At 42.5% G+C, this 19,051-nt stretch overlaps 11 protein-coding genes across 11 annotated transcripts; 7 read left to right on the plus strand and 4 right to left on the minus strand.

The window, feature by feature from the left end:
• Window positions 1-18: 18 nt before the first annotated feature.
• Window positions 19-1,386, plus strand: FA14DRAFT_31805 (NAD(P)-binding protein). Its single transcript, XM_025502179.1, has one exon. The coding sequence runs from the start codon at window positions 194-196 to the stop codon at window positions 1,298-1,300; it is 1,107 nt and encodes a 368-aa protein (XP_025354875.1). The 5' UTR covers window positions 19-193; the 3' UTR covers window positions 1,301-1,386.
• On the minus strand, window positions 1,262-3,731 carry FA14DRAFT_160119 (uncharacterized protein). Its single transcript, XM_025498535.1, has one exon. The coding sequence runs from the start codon at window positions 3,629-3,631 to the stop codon at window positions 1,394-1,396; it is 2,238 nt and encodes a 745-aa protein (XP_025354876.1). The 5' UTR covers window positions 3,632-3,731; the 3' UTR covers window positions 1,262-1,393.
• Window positions 3,732-3,969: 238 nt separating this feature from the next.
• On the plus strand, window positions 3,970-4,595 carry FA14DRAFT_132227 (uncharacterized protein). The gene is made up of 2 exons (XM_025496944.1): window positions 3,970-4,488; window positions 4,556-4,595. The coding sequence occupies exons 1-2, from the start codon at window positions 4,114-4,116 to the stop codon at window positions 4,586-4,588; spliced, it is 408 nt and encodes a 135-aa protein (XP_025354877.1). The 5' UTR covers window positions 3,970-4,113; the 3' UTR covers window positions 4,589-4,595.
• A 346-nt stretch (window positions 4,596-4,941) lies between these two features.
• FA14DRAFT_160121 (NAD(P)-binding protein) lies at window positions 4,942-5,851 on the plus strand. The gene has a single exon (XM_025498536.1). It carries the CDS (start codon window positions 5,033-5,035, stop codon window positions 5,780-5,782), a length of 750 nt encoding a protein of 249 aa, XP_025354878.1. The 5' UTR covers window positions 4,942-5,032; the 3' UTR covers window positions 5,783-5,851.
• FA14DRAFT_177982 (NAD(P)-binding protein) lies at window positions 5,812-6,568 on the minus strand (the record flags this gene model as incomplete). Its single annotated transcript, XM_025500802.1, has 2 exons — window positions 5,812-6,060; window positions 6,122-6,568. 2 exons carry the CDS (start codon window positions 6,566-6,568, stop codon window positions 5,812-5,814), a joined length of 696 nt encoding a protein of 231 aa, XP_025354879.1.
• Window positions 6,569-7,205: 637 nt separating this feature from the next.
• FA14DRAFT_188659 (uncharacterized protein) lies at window positions 7,206-10,117 on the plus strand (the record flags this gene model as incomplete). Its single annotated transcript, XM_025501670.1, has 5 exons — window positions 7,206-7,573; window positions 7,649-7,801; window positions 7,860-7,901; window positions 7,965-9,471; window positions 9,540-10,117. Exons 1-5 carry the CDS (start codon window positions 7,490-7,492, stop codon window positions 10,115-10,117), a joined length of 2,364 nt encoding a protein of 787 aa, XP_025354880.1. The 5' UTR covers window positions 7,206-7,489.
• Window positions 10,118-10,679: 562 nt separating this feature from the next.
• Window positions 10,680-12,228, plus strand: FA14DRAFT_177984 (uncharacterized protein; the record flags this gene model as incomplete). Its single annotated transcript, XM_025500803.1, has 2 exons — window positions 10,680-10,831; window positions 10,899-12,228. 2 exons carry the CDS (start codon window positions 10,680-10,682, stop codon window positions 12,226-12,228), a joined length of 1,482 nt encoding a protein of 493 aa, XP_025354881.1.
• A 199-nt stretch (window positions 12,229-12,427) lies between these two features.
• Window positions 12,428-13,974, plus strand: FA14DRAFT_31848 (uncharacterized protein). Its single transcript, XM_025502180.1, has one exon. It carries the CDS (start codon window positions 12,626-12,628, stop codon window positions 13,535-13,537), a length of 912 nt encoding a protein of 303 aa, XP_025354882.1. The 5' UTR covers window positions 12,428-12,625; the 3' UTR covers window positions 13,538-13,974.
• Window positions 13,975-14,141: 167 nt separating this feature from the next.
• Window positions 14,142-15,628, minus strand: FA14DRAFT_154035 (uncharacterized protein; the record flags this gene model as incomplete). Its single annotated transcript, XM_025497652.1, has 2 exons — window positions 14,142-14,156; window positions 14,207-15,628. 2 exons carry the CDS (start codon window positions 15,626-15,628, stop codon window positions 14,142-14,144), a joined length of 1,437 nt encoding a protein of 478 aa, XP_025354883.1.
• Window positions 15,629-15,707: 79 nt separating this feature from the next.
• Window positions 15,708-17,059, plus strand: FA14DRAFT_31853 (uncharacterized protein). The gene has a single exon (XM_025502182.1). It carries the CDS (start codon window positions 15,819-15,821, stop codon window positions 16,980-16,982), a length of 1,164 nt encoding a protein of 387 aa, XP_025354884.1. The 5' UTR covers window positions 15,708-15,818; the 3' UTR covers window positions 16,983-17,059.
• FA14DRAFT_31852 (uncharacterized protein) lies at window positions 17,060-18,828 on the minus strand. Its single transcript, XM_025502181.1, has one exon. The coding sequence runs from the start codon at window positions 18,485-18,487 to the stop codon at window positions 17,138-17,140; it is 1,350 nt and encodes a 449-aa protein (XP_025354885.1). The 5' UTR covers window positions 18,488-18,828; the 3' UTR covers window positions 17,060-17,137.
• Between the last annotated feature and the right edge of the window lie 223 nt (window positions 18,829-19,051).

Genomic DNA, 19,051 nt, shown 5'->3' on the forward strand with positions numbered 1-19,051 from the left:
CTTCCATCAAGAATGAAAGTTATAAATCATCTTTCTTGCCGTCTTTTTATATCGGCGCGGGGGAATTTGATAATGCATGCACGATAGTCGCCGGTGGTGTGCATGCATTTACTCCACCTAATCAACATACAACAACTTCGGAAGAACTTCTCAAGACTTCATTCCGCACCACCACCATCATCATCTTGCCACAATGTCTTCTTCATCTCCTTATACGGCAAAATGGGGCATCATGGCCTGCGGTTCAATCGCACAAAAGTTCACAAAAGATTTGCTGTTAGATCCTACTTCACGTCAAGTGAAAGATGTTAAACATGAAGTCGTTGCAGTTGCCAGTTCGAGCAGTGTACAAAAAGCACAAGACTTTGTCAAAGAGACTGGTTGTCCATCAAGCACACAAGCATATGGATCATATGAAGAATTAGTCAAAGATCCAAAGGTGCAGATCGTCTATGTTGCTTCACCACATACGTTTCATTATGAAAACACATTGTTATGCTTGGAAAACGGAAAATCTGTCTGTTGTGAAAAGCCATTCACGATCAATGCAGAACAAACGAAACACCTCACACAAGTTGCCAAAAAGAACAACTTGTTTTTGATGGAAGCCGTCTGGACAAGGTTCTTCCCAGTCACACTCGCGTTACAAAAAGCAATTCATCAAGATCGTATTCTCGGAAAACTCATTCGAGTCAAAGCAGATCTTTCAAAACAATTCAAATTTGATGCAAAACATCGTCTTTATAATCCAGATTTGGGTGGTGGTGCTTTATTGGACCTTGGTCTTTACCCCACAACTTGGTTGATGATGACACTTTTCAGTGATCCGGAAAACGGAAAATCTTTACCTTCTTCTATCTCTTCATCAATGATCAAAGTTCCACAAACTGGCGTTGATGCTCATTCAGTCGCAACGCTCGTGTTCGATAAAGCACGTACGATCGGAACACTTTCTTGTACGTTAGAAGTTGAAGGATTGTACAACGATCACCATACGATCATTCAAGGTGAAAAAGGTACAATCACAGTTCAAGGTCAACCTTATCGTCCTGAAGGCTTTACCGTGTATCTCAATGACAAAGACGGTAACCCTGGTCAACCTCAAAAACACAATTTTGACATCCCTGGTCAAGGAATGTTTTGGGAGGCAGATGCTTGTGCAAGAGATTTGCGCGATGGAAAGATCGAAGATGATACTTGTTCTTGGACAGATTCAATCGCTACAATGACAGTCTTGGATACTGTAAGGAAACAAAACAACTTCTCTTATGGCGACAAATTGGAAGGTACTCGTACATGAAATATGAACATTGCGATATCATGATATACAGCCTGCATTCAGGCAGAATTGTACAGATATGAGAATGAAAGAAATTAAAAGAAGGAAAACATTTTACTGCGACCACGATTGACCGCCCATCTCGAAAATACGTTGTAAAGATGTCAAGCTTCCTAAAAAGTTTAAAACATCTTCAGCACGTTGAGGAGCGATACCAGTTTCCATAGCTTGAGGCGGAGAAGAGATTGCCATAATGATTGGTTCTGGATCCATAACTTGATTCACGTCCATGATTTGTTTGTGGATTGCTGCATATTTGCCCGGTAAACATGTTTGCAAAACAACACTGATATGAGCACATGCTTTTTGCGTTACCATTGTGTTCAGATAAATTTCACCAACCCTTGCGATCAAAACGAGGAAATTACGTCCGATCAGTGCATGTTTAAGATCATCTTTTGATTCAGAGTCCAGAGTGGCATGACCACTCGATGTTGTGACTGACTGTTCAACAGAGGTGAGCAATTCCACCATTGTTTCTGCAACGAACAAACTGAAGAAAGGCATTGCGATCGCTCGAATTGGTGTGCCTCCCAAAACCGACGTTCCTTGCCGAATGAGACTCTTTGCCGTGTTGAGACAACGTCTGTTCAGCGTTTGAACCATTGCTTCTTCACCTTGCGGTGCAGCTTTGTGAAGTTTCGCAATGTGACGACTTAGACGAGTAGTAATATCTCTTCTTATACGTGCAATTGTCAGCGTGATCATCGGTAATTCTCCCATCGAGAATTGATTCATATCGATCTTGCTTTCCATATCAAACAAGTCGTCATCCGTTTCAGCAGCAATATGTTCAGCACGCATATAATTATCCGAAAGAGATGCTTGACTCATCGTGTTGAGACGATCACCGCAACGACCTGCTAAAGCGGCCAATTTGTTCATCGTGAGTGTATAAGGTGATAATACTTCCACTAAACGACGAGCTAAGCGGTTATCCACAGGCGGACTCTCACTGATTGAACCTTCAGGAATGTAGCCCGCGCCACTGTCTCGACATAATTGACGAATGTGGATAGGGTCCAAACCTTCTTCGAACAACCACATATCCGAATTGCGCGCTTGAATGGTGTATGGGATGCCATCAAACAATGATGAGATACGATCATGACAGAAATAACGCCAAAATACCGTATATCGTGCCACGATTTCATCGTCATTCAAATCTTTTGCAATCATATCACTGAGATTGTGATAACCAGCACGTTGCAGACGATCCATATCACGACCGCCTACTTCTCTGTACAAGTTCCAATTGCCCGTGTACTTGATGTGCATGCCATGAATGAGAGAAGTTTGGAATGCTTCTGCTTTCCATTCGGTCACAGGGGATCTTTTGGCTAAGTCTTCGAGCCACTGTTCTGTTCGCTCGTAAGCTGCCACGCGAACAGATGATGCTGTGTAGAAGCCATGTCTTTCAGAGCCGCTTGGCATACAAACAAGGCAACCTTCAACGTCACTCGGGTACATGAGCGCACATAATCCGATGATAGAATAGATCAAACCGCCAAATCTTTCCATATGTTTTTCGCTGTTGACCAATTCCAGATTTTTGTTTATAATCTTGTCAAAAGCCGTACCCCGTAGTAAGCTATGCATCCATTCGATATCGCGATACCAAACGGAGAATACTCGTCGAAGGAAGGTCACTTCTCGAACCAAGCCGTCAAAATCTTGCTTCGTAGCAGGTTGCATAGGGTTGAGCGCCTCTTGAGGATGGGATACAGCAGTAGTTTGACCAATGGCTGAAGGAGCAGTGTCCATCTTTGTCTCAGGCGAGGTTTCAGCTGTATGAATGCTTGGAGGGGTAGTATTCCATGGTGAAGTATTCGATGCACTGCTGCTGTGACCTTCGTGAGATGAGTATGATCCAGGCTGGGCAAACATGTTACTAGACGTTGATGAACGTTTGCCGGTTGCGAACTTGATGTCCTGAGGCGAGCGTGAAGAAGAGGATGCAGCCATTTCTGCAGTATAGTCTGCCAATGACGTATCGAAAGGTTCATTTGTACGGCTAGATCTGCTTTTTCTGGCGAATTTTCTTCTTTGTTTGGATTCATGTAATGCTTCTGTTGTCTTTTGTGCTCGTTCATATGAGCAAGGTGATGCGAAACTTGCGCATTCTGTGCATGGGAATTGACGATCACATTTTCGCTTGAGTTTTCTACAACGATCGCAAGATAATTGTGCACGTTGTCTTGGTTTGCTTGCCCAAGGTGAATGTTTTACCGTTAACATTTCTGGACCATGATGATGATAATCACCAACTTGATTTTGAATTGAATCAGACATGATTATTGCTCTATGGTGGCAGGAAAGATAGAAGAGTAAAACACTTTTGTTGCGCGCAAAAGATAAAGCGGCGGAAGTATTCATGCTCTCTATGATAATGTGCGGGCAGCGGAGATGGGTGACGTGCAATAAAACTTACATTGATAAAGTGCATATCCCTAATGAAAGTGGCAAGCTAAAGCCCGCTCACGAGAAACGAGTGACGTACTGCTGAGTTTGTGCCCCATTTCAAAGTTTAACGGATGCTGAGCACTTTTAGCTTGCATTCATGCAATGTCCGCTTTTTCGGGTCTATCTCCGTTTTTGACACGTGATCGGGAGGTCATTCATCCGAAAGGCCCATGCATCGATCCAAACGCCGCTATAGTGTGACACTCCCCACATGGAATATGATGTCGTACGACAGCAAGAAAATCAATCAAGTCGCTCTTCTTTCCACCATCTGAAGTACCACTCTTCATCTTACTATTAATATTCTCAAAATGGTCGAAAAAGGACAATGCCTATGTGGTAAAATCAAAGTGACAGTAAAAGATGGCAGTTTACCATTGCAAACGATGGTTTGTCATTGTTACTCTTGCAGAACCACAGCAGGTTCAGCCTACAGTATGGTCTCAATGATCAATTTGGATGATTTGGAAATCAGTGGAACACCTTCATGCTATGGTGATAGCGCAACAGGCAGTGGTGCAACCATTCAAAGACACTTTTGCGGTAATTGTGGTAGCCCGATTCATTCGCAATCTCCAAACGTGCCCGGTAAGACTTTCTTGAAATTAGGTGTGTTTGCCGGCAAGAAAAAACTTGGTGCACCAGTAGCGGAAGTTTATTGGAAAAACCACGAAGATTGGGAAAAGGTGAGCGGTATTAGATGTGGAATGAGAGGAGCGGGACGTGCTAACATTAACTTTCCTTCTCTGACAGCAACTCTGTGAGAATGTCAAGCAAGAAATGTGAGAGCATCAAAGCTTAACCTCAGTAGTGAAGTATCCATAATACTCTTAATTGAATGAATGAATGATTATATTAAGAGTGCTTTGATTACATAAATGGAGTTTGTGTACAAGTCCGCTGAACGGGAATAAGCTTAGACCCGCCAGGCATAAAAGCAGTGTAACGAACCTCGACTCTATAGTAAAACGGAGCGCGCCGCTTTTGTATAATTCATGCTGCTCTTTCGCCTTCATTAAAACTCGGCGGAATTAGAGAATAAGCCATTCAATCAAAGTCCGCTCAACTCCACTCACAAGAACGATGATTCGATTACTGCATTCCCGCTCCTGCTGCTGCTGCTGCATTGCTGACGTTGGCTTATTGATTCTTGTGTGCCTGATTGAAAGGTATATAAACCACATCAGTCTCCCGTCTTTCATCCTACACCTCACCATTCCTACATTAAACATGTCTTCTACACAAAAAGTTCACATTCTCATCACTGGTGCAAACCAAGGCTTAGGCTTCGTTAGCGCTCAACAACTTTTACGTCAAGGTGATAATTTGCATATTTATATCGCCGCTCGTGATCCAAAGAAAGGACAAGAAGCTTTACAGAAGCTGAATGAACAATCTGACAAAAAAGCAAGCAATTCAGTGGAGCTAGTTGAATTGGATATCACAAATGATGATTCGATCGATCAAATTACCAAACAAGTTAAACAACTAGACATCCTCGTCAATAATGCGGCTATCTCGGGTGGAATGGAAGAAGCTAAAGGCGCTTCTGCCATCCGTAAACAACTTCAAAATGTTTATAACACGAATATCTTCGGTACAGTCGCACTTACCGATGCACTTTTACCTTTGCTAACAACGGGCACGCATTCCGTCAAGCCGGCAATCATCAATATCAGTTCCGATTTAGGAAGCTTTGGAAATCAAAACAATCCAGATTGGAGACACTACAAAATTCCATTCGCATTTTATCCTTCTACAAAATCTGCTTTAAACATGTTTACAACCGTTTATGCAAAGAAGCTTCCCGATCTTCGTATCATTTCTGTCAATCCCGGGTATACTGCAACAAACTTCAACGGTAACACTGGATACAAAACACCCGAAGAAGGAGCAAGCGCATACACTCATGCAATTCTTAATTTCAATGGTCCTTCTGATACATTTGTAGAACAAGGAGGTAAAACGATACCATGGTAATCTGGTGATGTACAATCTCTTGCTTTTTCTTACCAATTCAATGGTTCGCCAGTTTCGCGTAAATAAGAACCGCTTTGTTCAGGTTTTAAGTTTGATAAGATCTTGAGAATATCGCTGGCGCTTTGTTGTGTCGTTTTTGCACCTCGTCCATCATTAATTTGTTTACCCATATCAGTCGCTACCCAACCTGGATGAATTAAGAGTACGGTAAAACCTTCATCTTTTAATTCGTTGTGATATTGAATACCGAGTGAGTTCGTTGCCGTTTTTGAGACAGACTGTGGAGAAATGTCAAGTTAATAATGAACCACTAAATAGTCATGCATACAGTTCACTCACATAAGGACCTTGAAATCCAGATGGCTCGTTTCGCTGTAAGTCACAACTTCCACTTGTGCTGGAGAGCAGAATGATTTGTTTCTTCTTTCCCTTTCTCAAAGCGGGTAAAAAAGCTAAAACGGCACGATGGGTTCCAACAACGTTCGTTTCAAGGTAAGAAGAGAGTAAGCTTGCATCTGAACCCAACATTGTATCAGGACTTCCCATTGCGGCATTAACGATCAAAGTATCAATCGCTCCAAATTTTGCTGCACAACTATCAACGCTTGATTGTTTTGTCATATCAAGAGATTCAATTTGAACGCCTTTTGGTAAAACACTTTCATCAGCTTTACGCATGGTTCCCACAATCGTTCCTCCAGCATTTTGTTCAAAAAGTTGTTTTGCTAAATCATTTCCGATTCCGCGAGAAGCGCCAATGACTACGTGTGAAGCTGTATGTGACATTTTATCTTGTTGATGGAAGAAATGATGTAAGGGAAAGTCTTGAGAGAATAAGTATTCCCCCTCTTTAAGAAGAACCCTTCGTTACAATCTTGTGAGTAAGCCTTTGGTTGCCTCCACAAATAATTGAGCCCTTTGAATTCGGACAACGCGTTCGGAGATAACAACCAAACCGAGGGGAAAGAAGATCTACGATTAAAAAAAGGGGTCAGAGTGATGAATGAATGAAATGTCAATTAATCTGATTGATTAATTATGATGAGTTAGGACCTCTTTTATACATTAAACTAGAAAAAAGTAAAAGATGTGTAAAGGCTGGGAAAAATGGCAATCAAAACTGGACTAAAATATAATGTAGTTTTATTCTTGAAAGGTCCCAAGTGGTAATGTCGATCAATAGGCTTGATTTGAATTTTATAGAATTTCGTGAATGATGAAAGATCGAGCCCTTCGACCGGCCGTTTGTTTGGGAATGACAGTGTGGCTTATTCGCAGAGAATACGAAGTTCTCCAGCGAAGAATCTCATGCATCAATCACACGCTATTAATCAGTTAGACTCATACGATAATCTCACGCTTAATTAGTCAGTCCAACACTCAACGGGAGTTTTCTTTATGCATTCTGATTTGTTTCAGAATTCGCATGTATTATGTACATCGAAGGTCCATTCATACATACACACATATGAACTCTATGACCTCGTGGTGAATAATGAAATGAATCATGAGGTACTCGTTAATGATCGACAATACGCTCGGATAGCATTACCAATCCGCTAGGAACAGTATTTCAAAATGAATTGAATTTGTGCAAATGCAGTTTTGCGGACACAAAATCGTTTCAATCCTTACTCTTGATGAATGAAATTGATGTTTGATCATGAATACCATTCTTACAACCATTCATCTTCATAGTCCCGCGATATGGATATCGGTGACCTTGTGAATTTTACCAATCCTTGTCTTCAGTATGAGGAGATGTTGGGCGAGGGAATTTTGTACCTTGGAGTAAGTTGTTTGCAACAATGTAGCGAATGTTATGATGGAAAGCTGATATGTCACCTTCTTGCCTCTCTTGGAAAGCTTCCCGATCGTCTACAAGAACATGGCTGGAAATATTGCTCAAGCATGAAAAATAGAACGTCAAATCATCCCACTTTCAAGCCTATATTGCAAAGCGCAATCATACGATATAAAGGAACGATCATGCAATTCCAAGAAATCGATCTCGAAGATGTGAGTACTTTCCGAACTCCCTCCAGGATTATCTTGTATTAATTTACGTATCTTGCAGATGGAGAGCGAATTGGAGAATTTGATCGAGAAATGTCGAAAGGTGAGCATTTCTAGGGTGAAAACCGCCGTAAATGAATCTTTGTTGACCTTCTCGTTTTGAAAGCAATGTCTTCCATTTGACTGCAGTATTGTAGAGGATCGTACCATTACATCCTCTCGGCAGATCTCCTATCATTCTTTCCCAATCAAGCATGATCATGCATTGACAAGACAACCTTCTAAATCGATTCAACAAGAACAGAGAGGAAGGGCTGATGAAACCTTGTACGCACACGTTCTTACTATCCGAACAGCATTGACAAGCGCACGAAAGCAAGAATTGAAGCAATATCAGAAAGCAACCCAATCTTCAAAACAAAGGCGAGAAGCAGACGTGACCTGGTTGAAGTTGACTGCACCTCGAGCAATCTGCTTTCTCTCCAAGTATCCGTTGCACTTTCTTTTTGCTGATATCTTGCGATTTGCTTATTTGCGATATGGCGGTAAAAGCCGAATGATCGACTTTCTCAATCATTGTTTCCTTACTCCCGTTACTTCCCTTGATAGACAAATTCAAATAAAGATTTCTTCGTTGGAAGATGATGTTCATTTCACTCACGTATCCACTTGCACCATCAACGACAACGTTTCCATCCCTGACCCAATCCCAGCCATTCTGACGGCCGCGATCAATAAAGAACAATGTCTTGATGCAATCCTCCTCGACAAGCGGGTAGCACTTGTTTCAGATTCGGTGACGCTATTGTCCTTCTGTGCAAGAGAGCTGGAAAGCTTACTCGGTAGCCAAATTGTTTATCCAATCGTACACCACACCGAACTTCATTCGATCATTGCAAAAGAGCAAGGGAAATATATTATTCCTGTTCAACGACAAATGAGTCATGTTTTATCAATGACGGAAATTCACATCATCGATCTTGACAGAGGCGTATCCAAACACAAAGGCTCGTCTAAATTATCCAAATGGTTGCCGACCCGATCAAAATTGTCCGACAGGCATCGATCAACATCCGTTTGGCTCGATCGAGATTTATTTGGATTCAAGAACAGCACCTTCCGCAATGTTGGCACGATCGAAGTGGGTAAGCCCGTTTCGTTCGGTGGTGCTCCTTCTGGTGATCTGGCACTTGAAGCGCTTGACGTGCCAAACAGAGGCTGGACGATTCAAGAAGTCGTTGGAGAGATGCAATCAATCACGAACAAGCCGCCTACTAGACCACTGACAAAGCGAAAATCGATGCTGTTTGGCAGAAAGAACAAAGTAACATCTTCGGCTGCAAAGGACCTTTCCAGTCCAAAGCTGCAAGAACCTGCCGCCGAAAGAATTGAAATTACCCCACAATTACCAAAACTTGAAAATTACCAAATCGGACCAATAACAAACGAATTTGTGGGTGAGCGATCACATGATTCAGTCACCGCTGTTGATCAGCCATACGAATCATTCCTTGGTCTCAAGGAAGGGAAGAGATGGCAAGATTTACGTATACGAGCTGTTCAATCATATAGCAACATCGATGTGATCAAACAACGTAAGCGAAATCGTAAGATAGGTCGAATTCTGGAAGATGGCGTAAAAGAGTTTTCGAGTTATGAGGATGATGATTTGCGTAAGTGGTGTGATTTGATTGATGTCTCGTTGAGGTGCACTAATCTGTTCATCTTTTTTCTCTTGCAGCTAATGCACTTTCTATTGACGCACAAAAGCATTTTCCCACCGAAGATGCAAAAGGAAGGACTGAATCACTGCAAACGCCTCGAAGTCAAGCGACCGGGTTCACATCAACGACTGAAACTATGCCACTCACACCAACGACGGCACAGATTCCAAGAGCACCATATCAATCAAAGAAAGAAGAAGAGGAGCCAATACCATCCTCATCACCACCCGAAAGACCTAGAACGCCAATCGTGACTTCTTCGCATTTTGATTGGTTAGAAGATGTTGAGAGTATGCAAGTTCAACTTGAACAAATGATTGAACGGTTAGAGAATGAGAATGCGGAACAAATCAATAGCGTTGAGCAGAATCATGAAGAATATGCAAGGATATGGCAAGCATTCTGTTTGACTCCCCCAACAAATCGATCGGAAGAAGTGAAAAATTCAACAAGTAATGAATTTCAACAAATTGTAGAATGGCGTAATGATGTTCAAGGTGGTTATTTTGATGAGGAACCGATGACGAGCTTTTTTGATGATGATCTTTTCAATTCAAGTTGGAATACTCGATGGGAAAGGCGGAATAGTGTATGAAGGGAGGGGGTGCCGTTTCAATCATCCAAACATTGCGTAACCCTTTTTGAGGAGAATAAATTGTCTTTCTTGTCTGCATGCATATACCCTGGGGTCCATAAGCTGTAAAATTACATTAGTTTAATTTTTAAGCTCTTCTCTGTTGATTTGCCTGCCAAGCCGCGTATATTACGGCTTATGCTTATGATAAATGCGTGTACATACACGGACACCTCTCTTCTCTTCTTTCTTTCTTCTTCTCAAACACATAAGGAACCGCCGCTCTTGCATTAAAAAGGCACAGCGGCGCACACTTGACTCCCTCTCTCCTTGTCAATGATGTGTAAAACTTCATTACGCCAACCACTTTTACGCAAATCGACAAGTTGATTAATTTTTGAAAGATTGTCATTACATCGCAATAGCATTCCTTCATGACGTCAGATGACGGAGACAAACAACAACAACAAAAGAACAGCAGTTATTTTGATCCCCGCATCTGATTGACACTCTTCTTGGCAATCGATAAAAATAACAACCGGAAAGAATGTTGAACGTTTGCATTTCAAGTTAATTATCAACAATGGCTCTCAAAGTTCATAATCCAACTACCAACAACCATCACTTTTACCATTTGCCACTACACGTTCCTATGTGTTCAAATGGCTTGGAAGAGTACAATTCACCAAACAAATCGAAAAAGTCATTGGATTCCTTGCCGCCAGAGTTGTTAGGGTGAGTATCCTTGCTCCAATTACATCCGGTATTGATTCGCTGACCTTTTCCCCTTGTCCAAAAACAGCAAAATCTTTCAGCATGTCCTTGATGATGGAATCTCTGTTCCCGCTCCGAGACGGTATGAGGATATGAGCAAAGCATTCGGATTACGTGGAAGGAAATGGTATATACCCGTTCACAGTTTTGCACAAACATGTAGAACATTAAGGCAAATCTGTTTACCGCTGTTATGGAAATCGGTCAAGTTAGAACAAGTAGGGGATGTGAAGCATTACGTCAGATTTTTGGAAACAGTTTCATCCGCAACGGAATCGTATGGCGTTCACGTTCGAACGTTCTCATTCAAATGGATATGGGAAGATGAATACAGCTATGATGGCTTATTCAAAGAGGCTTTGAAGCAGCAAGTGGAATTGGAAGACCCTTTCAATCATGACAATTACGACTACCATCCCGTTTTTGAGGAGGCTAGAGATCTGATCGACGCAATCGGCAGGATTATTACCCGGATGCCAAACATCACTCATCTGGATTGGTGCGCATATATAATGCCACTACCCAAATCATTGGCACAGATTATCGAACAAGCATGTCCAAAGTTGCACACCGTCGAAATCAAGAACGAATTCGTTCATCGTGAAGCATTCACCAGCGTTATACCCGGTCTTACCAAAAATCTCAAAACGCTACGAATTGAAGATGAGCCAACTGGATCTCGATTACCCAACAATGAAGATAGCGATTATTGGGTACAGTGGGATGCAAACAAGCCTTTTTGCATTTCGATGAAAGAACCTGATCAAGCATTATACGTTCATGGAAAGAATTGCGTTCATTGGGTGGCTTTTCATTGTCGAATAGGAGCAGAACACAACTTACAACAAGTTGAAATACCGTATGCTGCCGCCTTTACGATCGAATTGTTATACCCTCTCTGGCTTTCTCTTGAACTTACAGCGCCAAACTATACAGACGCAATCAAAGGCAGTAAAGGCGAAGAAGGATTACAGGTACAAGGATGGGCAAAAGGTTTTGGCTATGTTCGTAGAGCGATTCTCTCGCTCAGACGGGGATTTGAACAAGAAGGATGGGTGGAAGAAGTCATGGACAGATTACGCAAAGATGATCGAATTCAGCGGTATTGGGCACAAGGCCAAGTGATATGGTCAGATGATGAAGAATTGACAAAGAATATCAAAGATCTCAAAATTGATGAACCATGGCAAGATGAAAATGAAGCTCATGTGGAAGATAATGTGGGCAGAGTGGCAGCACATAAAGCTTTATCCATCATTGAAACTTTACGAGAAGATGAAAAGATACGAATGGCCGTTGAGAAATGGTTTCACAAAGAAAGCAGACAATATTTTATTTGTAGTGACGTGGCTGTATAAAAGGTTTTTGAATTGTTATTATGTCATACATACCAAAGTCATGCTTGCAATGATTGCGGAGAGTTTTGATTGAAATGGAAGCGGAGACATTTCTCCTACACAGCACCACTGCCCCGCGTTATGATGATGAAAAAAAGTCTCCGTCAAAATCTCTCCGCGTTTTAGTGTTCAAAGCGGAAAAAAAGTCGCCGCTTAACGCGTGAAAAAACTCTCCGTACACTGGTCAAGTGCCTTATGCATTGGATTGTTTGCCATCATCAAGTATGTCATGGTGAAATGGATTGAAAGAAAGGTATAAATACAAGCCAATTCACAAAAAGATCATCTCTCTCATTTCCTCATCAAACAATTCAATCCACTGCATTCATAAACAAGCTACAACAAACAAACAGCCAAAATGTCTTCATCAGTTGCTACACAAAATTCTTCCGTGAGAAGAATTGCCATCTTTGGCTCTACTCAAGGATGCGGTCTTGCCAGTCTGGTCACAATGATCAAGCGCAACAGCCCCGAAGGTAGTCCAATCGAGGTTCATGCCTTGGTTCGCAATGAACAAAAAGTAATCGATGCGCTTTCCCGAGAAGGGATTGATGCAGATGCACTCATTAACGCTCCCGTCAACGCCACAACCCGTCTTGTGATCTTTAAAGGAGATGCAATGGAGAAAGCATCCATTCAATCTTTCTTCCAATCCGTGATTAACAATGGACCTTTGAATAACGTCATTTCAAGTATTGGCGCTTATCCTGTGGTAAAATGGTATAAACCATTTGCACCCGTTCAATTTGCACCTGGGATGGAAGATATTTGTTCAAAGACGATGCAATTCATCGTTGATGCACTAGAACAAGTTGTGGCACCTCAACAACCCGATGGAAAGGTTCCTGCACTGATTGTTGTTGCTTCAAACGGTATTGGCAAATCCACCCATGATGCCCTTCCAATGCTTCTTAAGCCAATGTACGGAAACTTTTTGAAATACCCTCATATGGACAAAGAAAAGATGGAAAGATTCTTGCACACTTCGTACGGCATTCAAAGCAGTGATTTCAACCCTATCCCAAGCGCTGAGAAAAGCAAAGAACATCCAGCCCTTGTCAAAGAACGCTTGATCGTGGTTCGTCCTTCCTTGTTGACAAGTGGGGCAGCAAAATCGTCTGTGCGATCTTCTGCCAAAACATTGCCAAGCGCTTACACCGTCTCGCGAAAAGATGTTGGTAATTTCATTGCCGGTGATTGTCTACATTTGACAGACAGAGTCAGTGAGACACCTGTCGAAGGTGGGAACGGATACGTTGTCTCCTACTAGTTTCCTGGCCTTTTTCTGTCTTTGTACATTCTTTCAATATAATCAATTTCCTGAAAATTCCACTGGTATATATCCCCACAAAAGATTGAATAAGCTCTCATCTTCGCCATCTGGTTTTTGCGCACTTTCTGCAATTTGATTTGGTTGTGTATCATTGACTTGATTGAAATCGAGTGAGATTTGATCCAGGATCGAACCCGCATCCAATGGGAATGCCATTTGAAAATTTCCGTTATTGGGTGTCGCGATTGACGAAGACGTAGTAGAAGAAAGCTCTGGCGTGGGTTCACTGACAGCATCGCTTAGCGATGACATCTTTTCAACGCTGTTCGTGAGCAGTGCACGGGCAGAAATGAGCGTTGCTGTATCCAGCAGATCCAAAGGAGCGTCAGCCAGTGGACGAAGCAATAACATCCATTCATCCAATTGACCAACAAACTCCATTTTTAGCAAAGGCGACTCAAGACAAACGTCAATCCTTGCTGCTACATGAGACAACAAATCATACAAATATGCACCAATGGTTTTCCGCAGTGGTTCTTGCTTGTCTGGCTGTCGTGCTTTTTTGCTTTGACGTGAAAAGGCTACATTGGTGAATAAGACGTCATCGTTGCGATATCTAGTCAAGCCACACAGCTCCACAACACTTGTAGTAGCCACTTTACAGACCTTGAGAAGTTCTTGTCCGACCTCGGGCAACGGCAGAAATCCCTCCTGTCCTGCTGACAGCAGAATCAAGCAGATGCACCATCGTACGCCTTCGAGCAATTGTTTGGTCCTCTCCGACGATTCATCTGTAAGCTCACCATTCTCGGCAAGTTTGGCTGAGGCAATGTGAGTATAAAGCTGCATTGCTACAGCTTGAGTGTATTGCATCATGTTCTCGCCATCAAGACCACTTGCAGTTCCGTGGGTGCTGGAAAGGATACGTGGGTGATTATTGAGTAGTGTGCTACACAACCGTGTGACCGCATCTGTGATGATCACTTCATCAGATCGAGTAGCATTCACCTCAAATCCGAGCCATCCAGCTCCCAAATTCCCTGTTGATCGATCCAATTGTGAAAATGCCCAAAGAGTCATGAATGAAAATGTACTTGAAAGGGATTTGATGACCGACAATTGTTCTGCGCTCATCTCCATCCGATTACAGAGACTTTGAAGTCGACCGAGCAGCTGCCCAGAAGCTGCCATGTATGCGGCACCACGCTTGGAACGAGCTGAAGAGAATTCCCGCCATCCAAAAAGCAAAGCTGCTTGACAGGCTGAGATCAGTGTATGCGCTGTTCCAGCCAATTGAGCTTCATTGTCAAAGACTGGAATCTGCACTTTACGATACTGGCTAGATGCATAGCCAAAATGAGCTTCTGATTCGGGATAATCACCTTCCAGTTGTCTAGCTTCACAGATGATTAGGTGTCGAAGAGCTTTTCCTTGCTCTCCCAGAAGAGACGAGAATGAAATCCCGGCAGATAGAGGGTGGACCTGGCTCCAAATCTTATACAAATATCGCAAGTCGTCCTCTTCTACTTCGGTGAATGCATCCGAGCAGAGGGGTATCATTGATTGAGAAGCATCGCATTGCAAACCCACGGGAAAGTATGCCGGCCGTCTTGCTTCTTTGTTCGTATCCATAGAACTGAAATGCCATCTACAACCATCCAAAACATCTTTGAAGATCATCGGATAGAGAACTTCATATACATCAGGTGAGCATATCTTTTGCTGTGCTCTTGCTTGAGCATCAATCACCAAAGATTCGCCATGTTCCCTTACGTAGCCTTGTACAGCAGCGCTAAATGCTGTACTGGGTACCTTTCCACCGAATGTGTCTTCGAATGCTGAGTCCAGTATGGATCCTACACTGATACATGCTTGTGCATCTTGATCGATTTCCTCCTCGCCTTTACGTGGCCTTCCCATTTGAGACTTTTGATCATGAACGCAATCGATCTTTTTTGTTGTACGTGTTCCACATGGATTATTTGAATCGCATTTTATCTTTCTCCTTCTACAGTATCTACAACTTGAACGTAGTGCTTTACCATACGATCCTATTGCATGTTTGCTATCGCTTTTTCTGTGAGCCATTGTGATTGCTTGTCATTCTACCGCATTGTTATCTTCTTCTCTCCAAGGTGTCAAGGTAGTAAAGAGCATATTCATAAATCCTGAATGCCTGCTCAGCTTATGCGTTTCCCCCACGCTGATTCCCCGCGTTGAAGTTTAGAGAGAAACACTTTCCTCTTGACTTTCTCCATAACCACCAATAAGTGCAATAATGTTCAACGTCTTGCTTGTTGGAGCAGGTGAGATCAATTTTGGATCAACGGAAGGACCATGGAATCATACCGCACGTCTAGAGGCGCTTTTAGGGTCCAATTTACGGATCGTTGGCCTTATTGATCCTGACACTGAAAGAGCACAAAAAGCCATCAATGACAAAGTACGACAATCCATAGAAGCACAAACGGCATGGAAAGATACATTAGCATTCAAAGATGTCAGAGAAGCAAAAGAACAGCTCGGAAGTAGTGTGATAGCCCTCGTCGTCATTGGTTGCCCGCCACACTTTCGTGGTACTTTGGAAAAAGGGAAGAATACCGACGTGGAGGTATTGCAATTCTTCTCACATGCCCAAGCCATCTTGGTAGAGAAGCCGGTTGCTGCAGTCGATCCACATTCGCACAGTCTTGCCTTAATCTCAAAAGAGTACGAGAAATTTGAGGGAGTTTGTAGTATAGGATACATGCTACGGTACCTGAAAGCAGTCAAGAAGATCAAAGATACCTTGCATGCCAAGAACCTAACTCCAACACTCATCAATGGACGCTATTTTATGGCATACGAATATGCAAGAAAGCTATCTTGGTGGAACTCAAGTGTGTCATGTGGACCTGTCGTTGAGCAAGCAACACATTTTGTCGATTTGATTCGATACTTTGCCGATTCACCCGTCCTCTTCGATACCGTTCAAGCACATATTGTCGAACATGATGAACAAGCTGGTCATTTGAGTAAAAAAGGCTTTGATGAAGAGTTGATTGATGTGAATGATCGAGTTCCAAGGATAACAATGGCATCATGGAAACATGCAACCGGTACAATAGGTTCAATCTGTCATGGTATATCGTTGCACGGTACACGATATGACACACAACTAGAAGTCCTAGCAGATGGTTGGCTTTTCCGATTGAGCGGTGCCTACACAGATACACCAAGACTGGACATAATCAAACCTGGTACCGCAGAGATCGAGACTTTCTCAGAAGTTGATGACCCATTCTTGACCGAAATCAGCACGGTTGTAGACGCAAGTCAACATCTAGCAGGACATAAACCACTCAGTACGTTTGATGACGCTCTCCAAACATACGAATTGACTTGGGCAATACGGAGGGCAGGCGAAAGAAGCAGCGCAAAAAGGCGGGAATCGAAGACATGATTGCACACAAACAGTGTTTATGGATAATTGATGAAATTGCATGAAAGCTGAAAAATGAATGTATGCAATGTAAGAAAGCAAAAGAAGCGAATGCGAAGGGGGAATGATGACAATGGTGACCAACAAAAAACTTAGAGAGGAGGGGGGAAAACTACCTAATAGTAGTATGATCCTGAAATGGAAGAACAAGTGACATCAACGTCTTTCTTGGGGGACTTGTTCTTGTATCCCTTCAATTGACCCAACATCCAACCATCCAACATGGATTGAGCACGGTACTTAGGGCAAGACAAATTGACCGTGACCGTTTGACATTGATCGACGTTTGTTTGGATAGGAGCGGGAACGATTGTCGTTGTCAATGTTACTGGAGTTTCCGTTGCGGTCACAGTTTCATGGGGAAGAGTTTGGGTGACTGTGACAAGATCAGTATTGACAATCGTATTTGTTGGTTGCAATGTTTCAATTGTGGTGGTGTATCCGGTGATGGTCGATGTTGCAGTTCTTTGATCATAATAACCAATTGCTGGGCATTGATCGGAAGAGATGATCTTGTAGAATGCTTGACCTCCCATGTAAGTCTCTTTGAAGGAGATAGTATGTATACCAGCTGGGACAGTGATATAAGCATATCCAAAGCCTTCAGTAAGGGCTTTATCAGGATCACTTTCACCTTGAGACAAGTTTGCATTTGGATCATCACGGGCAGGACAAGAAGTTGAACCAGCTGGAGTACCATCGATGAAGATATCACCACAGACGTTGATAGCATACAAATCTTGAATACGCATAGTTGCACCATTACCGAAATCATAATTTGTCACAATATTTGTCGTACTTCCAACACGACTTGTGGTAAAGTCTTGGAATGCAGTTGTTGAACATGGTGCCGTTGTACTTACAGGTCCAACGATATCTCTCTTTTGGAATGTAGTTTCAACAACTCGATGAGGATAAAGACCTTTTTCAACTCCATCACGTTTTCCATTCTTTTGTACGTTTGGTTGTGGGTGAGGATGATTGCGTGATTTGCAGTACTTCTTTGGACAACAATTCTTTGCAAAGTTGATCTTGTAGTTCACACAACGAGTATTGATGATCGTTTGTGTTGCTTGAGCGGCAGTGGTTGTGGAAACTTGTTGTGGCAAAGTCGTAGTTGCCAAATCAGTAAGGACTGGCAACGTAGTCGTTTGAGTTACAGATGTCGTTGTGAGAACATCATCTAGTTGACTTGTACTTGTCACAACTACGATCGGAGTTGTGACTGTTTCAGTTGCAATTGTTGTGATCGTTGTGAAGGTGGTCGTTGCAGGATCGGCCAAGGTTGATGATAAAAAGCAAGCAAGAACAGCAAAGAAGATTTTAGTAGAAACCATTCTGTCAAAAAGGAAAAGGGGTGGGGAGCAAAAGATGTGATGGGATATGGGATTTTGAAAGTGAAAATGAATCGAAAATGGACTCTTTAAGTAGCTTTTGCTGAGAATGAAATTCTCTTTCACCAACATGTTGAAGCTTACTCGGGAGCGAAAAGGTGGTTGAGATACACCTCGTATTGGTACCCCTGCTTTCGATGCCACTCAAACCACCCGCGGGATTGACATTTTCCGAAAGCATATGAAATTTAGCTTTGACGTTTCGGTACTAAAATGACCGAGATCTGCGATGTGTGGCTTGATACCCACAAATAAGCGTAAAGATGAATTTCCCTGAACGATGCATCCTGCTGTATTTCAAATAATCTTGGCAATGCAAGCCACGATGGATTGAACATATCGGTGATGTTCATAGATGGAACAGCAAGGGTTTAAGTTTATGCATGCACACAAAGATAAGCCATGTCAAAAAGTTTATTCGGTTCAACTTATGTCGAAAGAAGGTTTCAATCTCAACACTACTGCATATGCACAACAGTTCACGATCATTTGTTATGGAGCCTTTGTTTGTCCTTCATGCATCCACTTCAAGCCACGCCTGGACCGTTGACCCCCCCAAAGCTCCCCTGCATATGCGGAGATGGGTGAGATGTTCCTTATAATCACATACGTACATATACATACAGCACTGCGGAT

Source organism: Meira miltonrushii (genome assembly GCF_003144205.1).
Source record: "Meira miltonrushii strain MCA 3882 unplaced genomic scaffold FA14scaffold_2, whole genome shotgun sequence".
Taxonomy (NCBI): domain Eukaryota; kingdom Fungi; phylum Basidiomycota; class Exobasidiomycetes; order Exobasidiales; family Brachybasidiaceae; genus Meira; species Meira miltonrushii.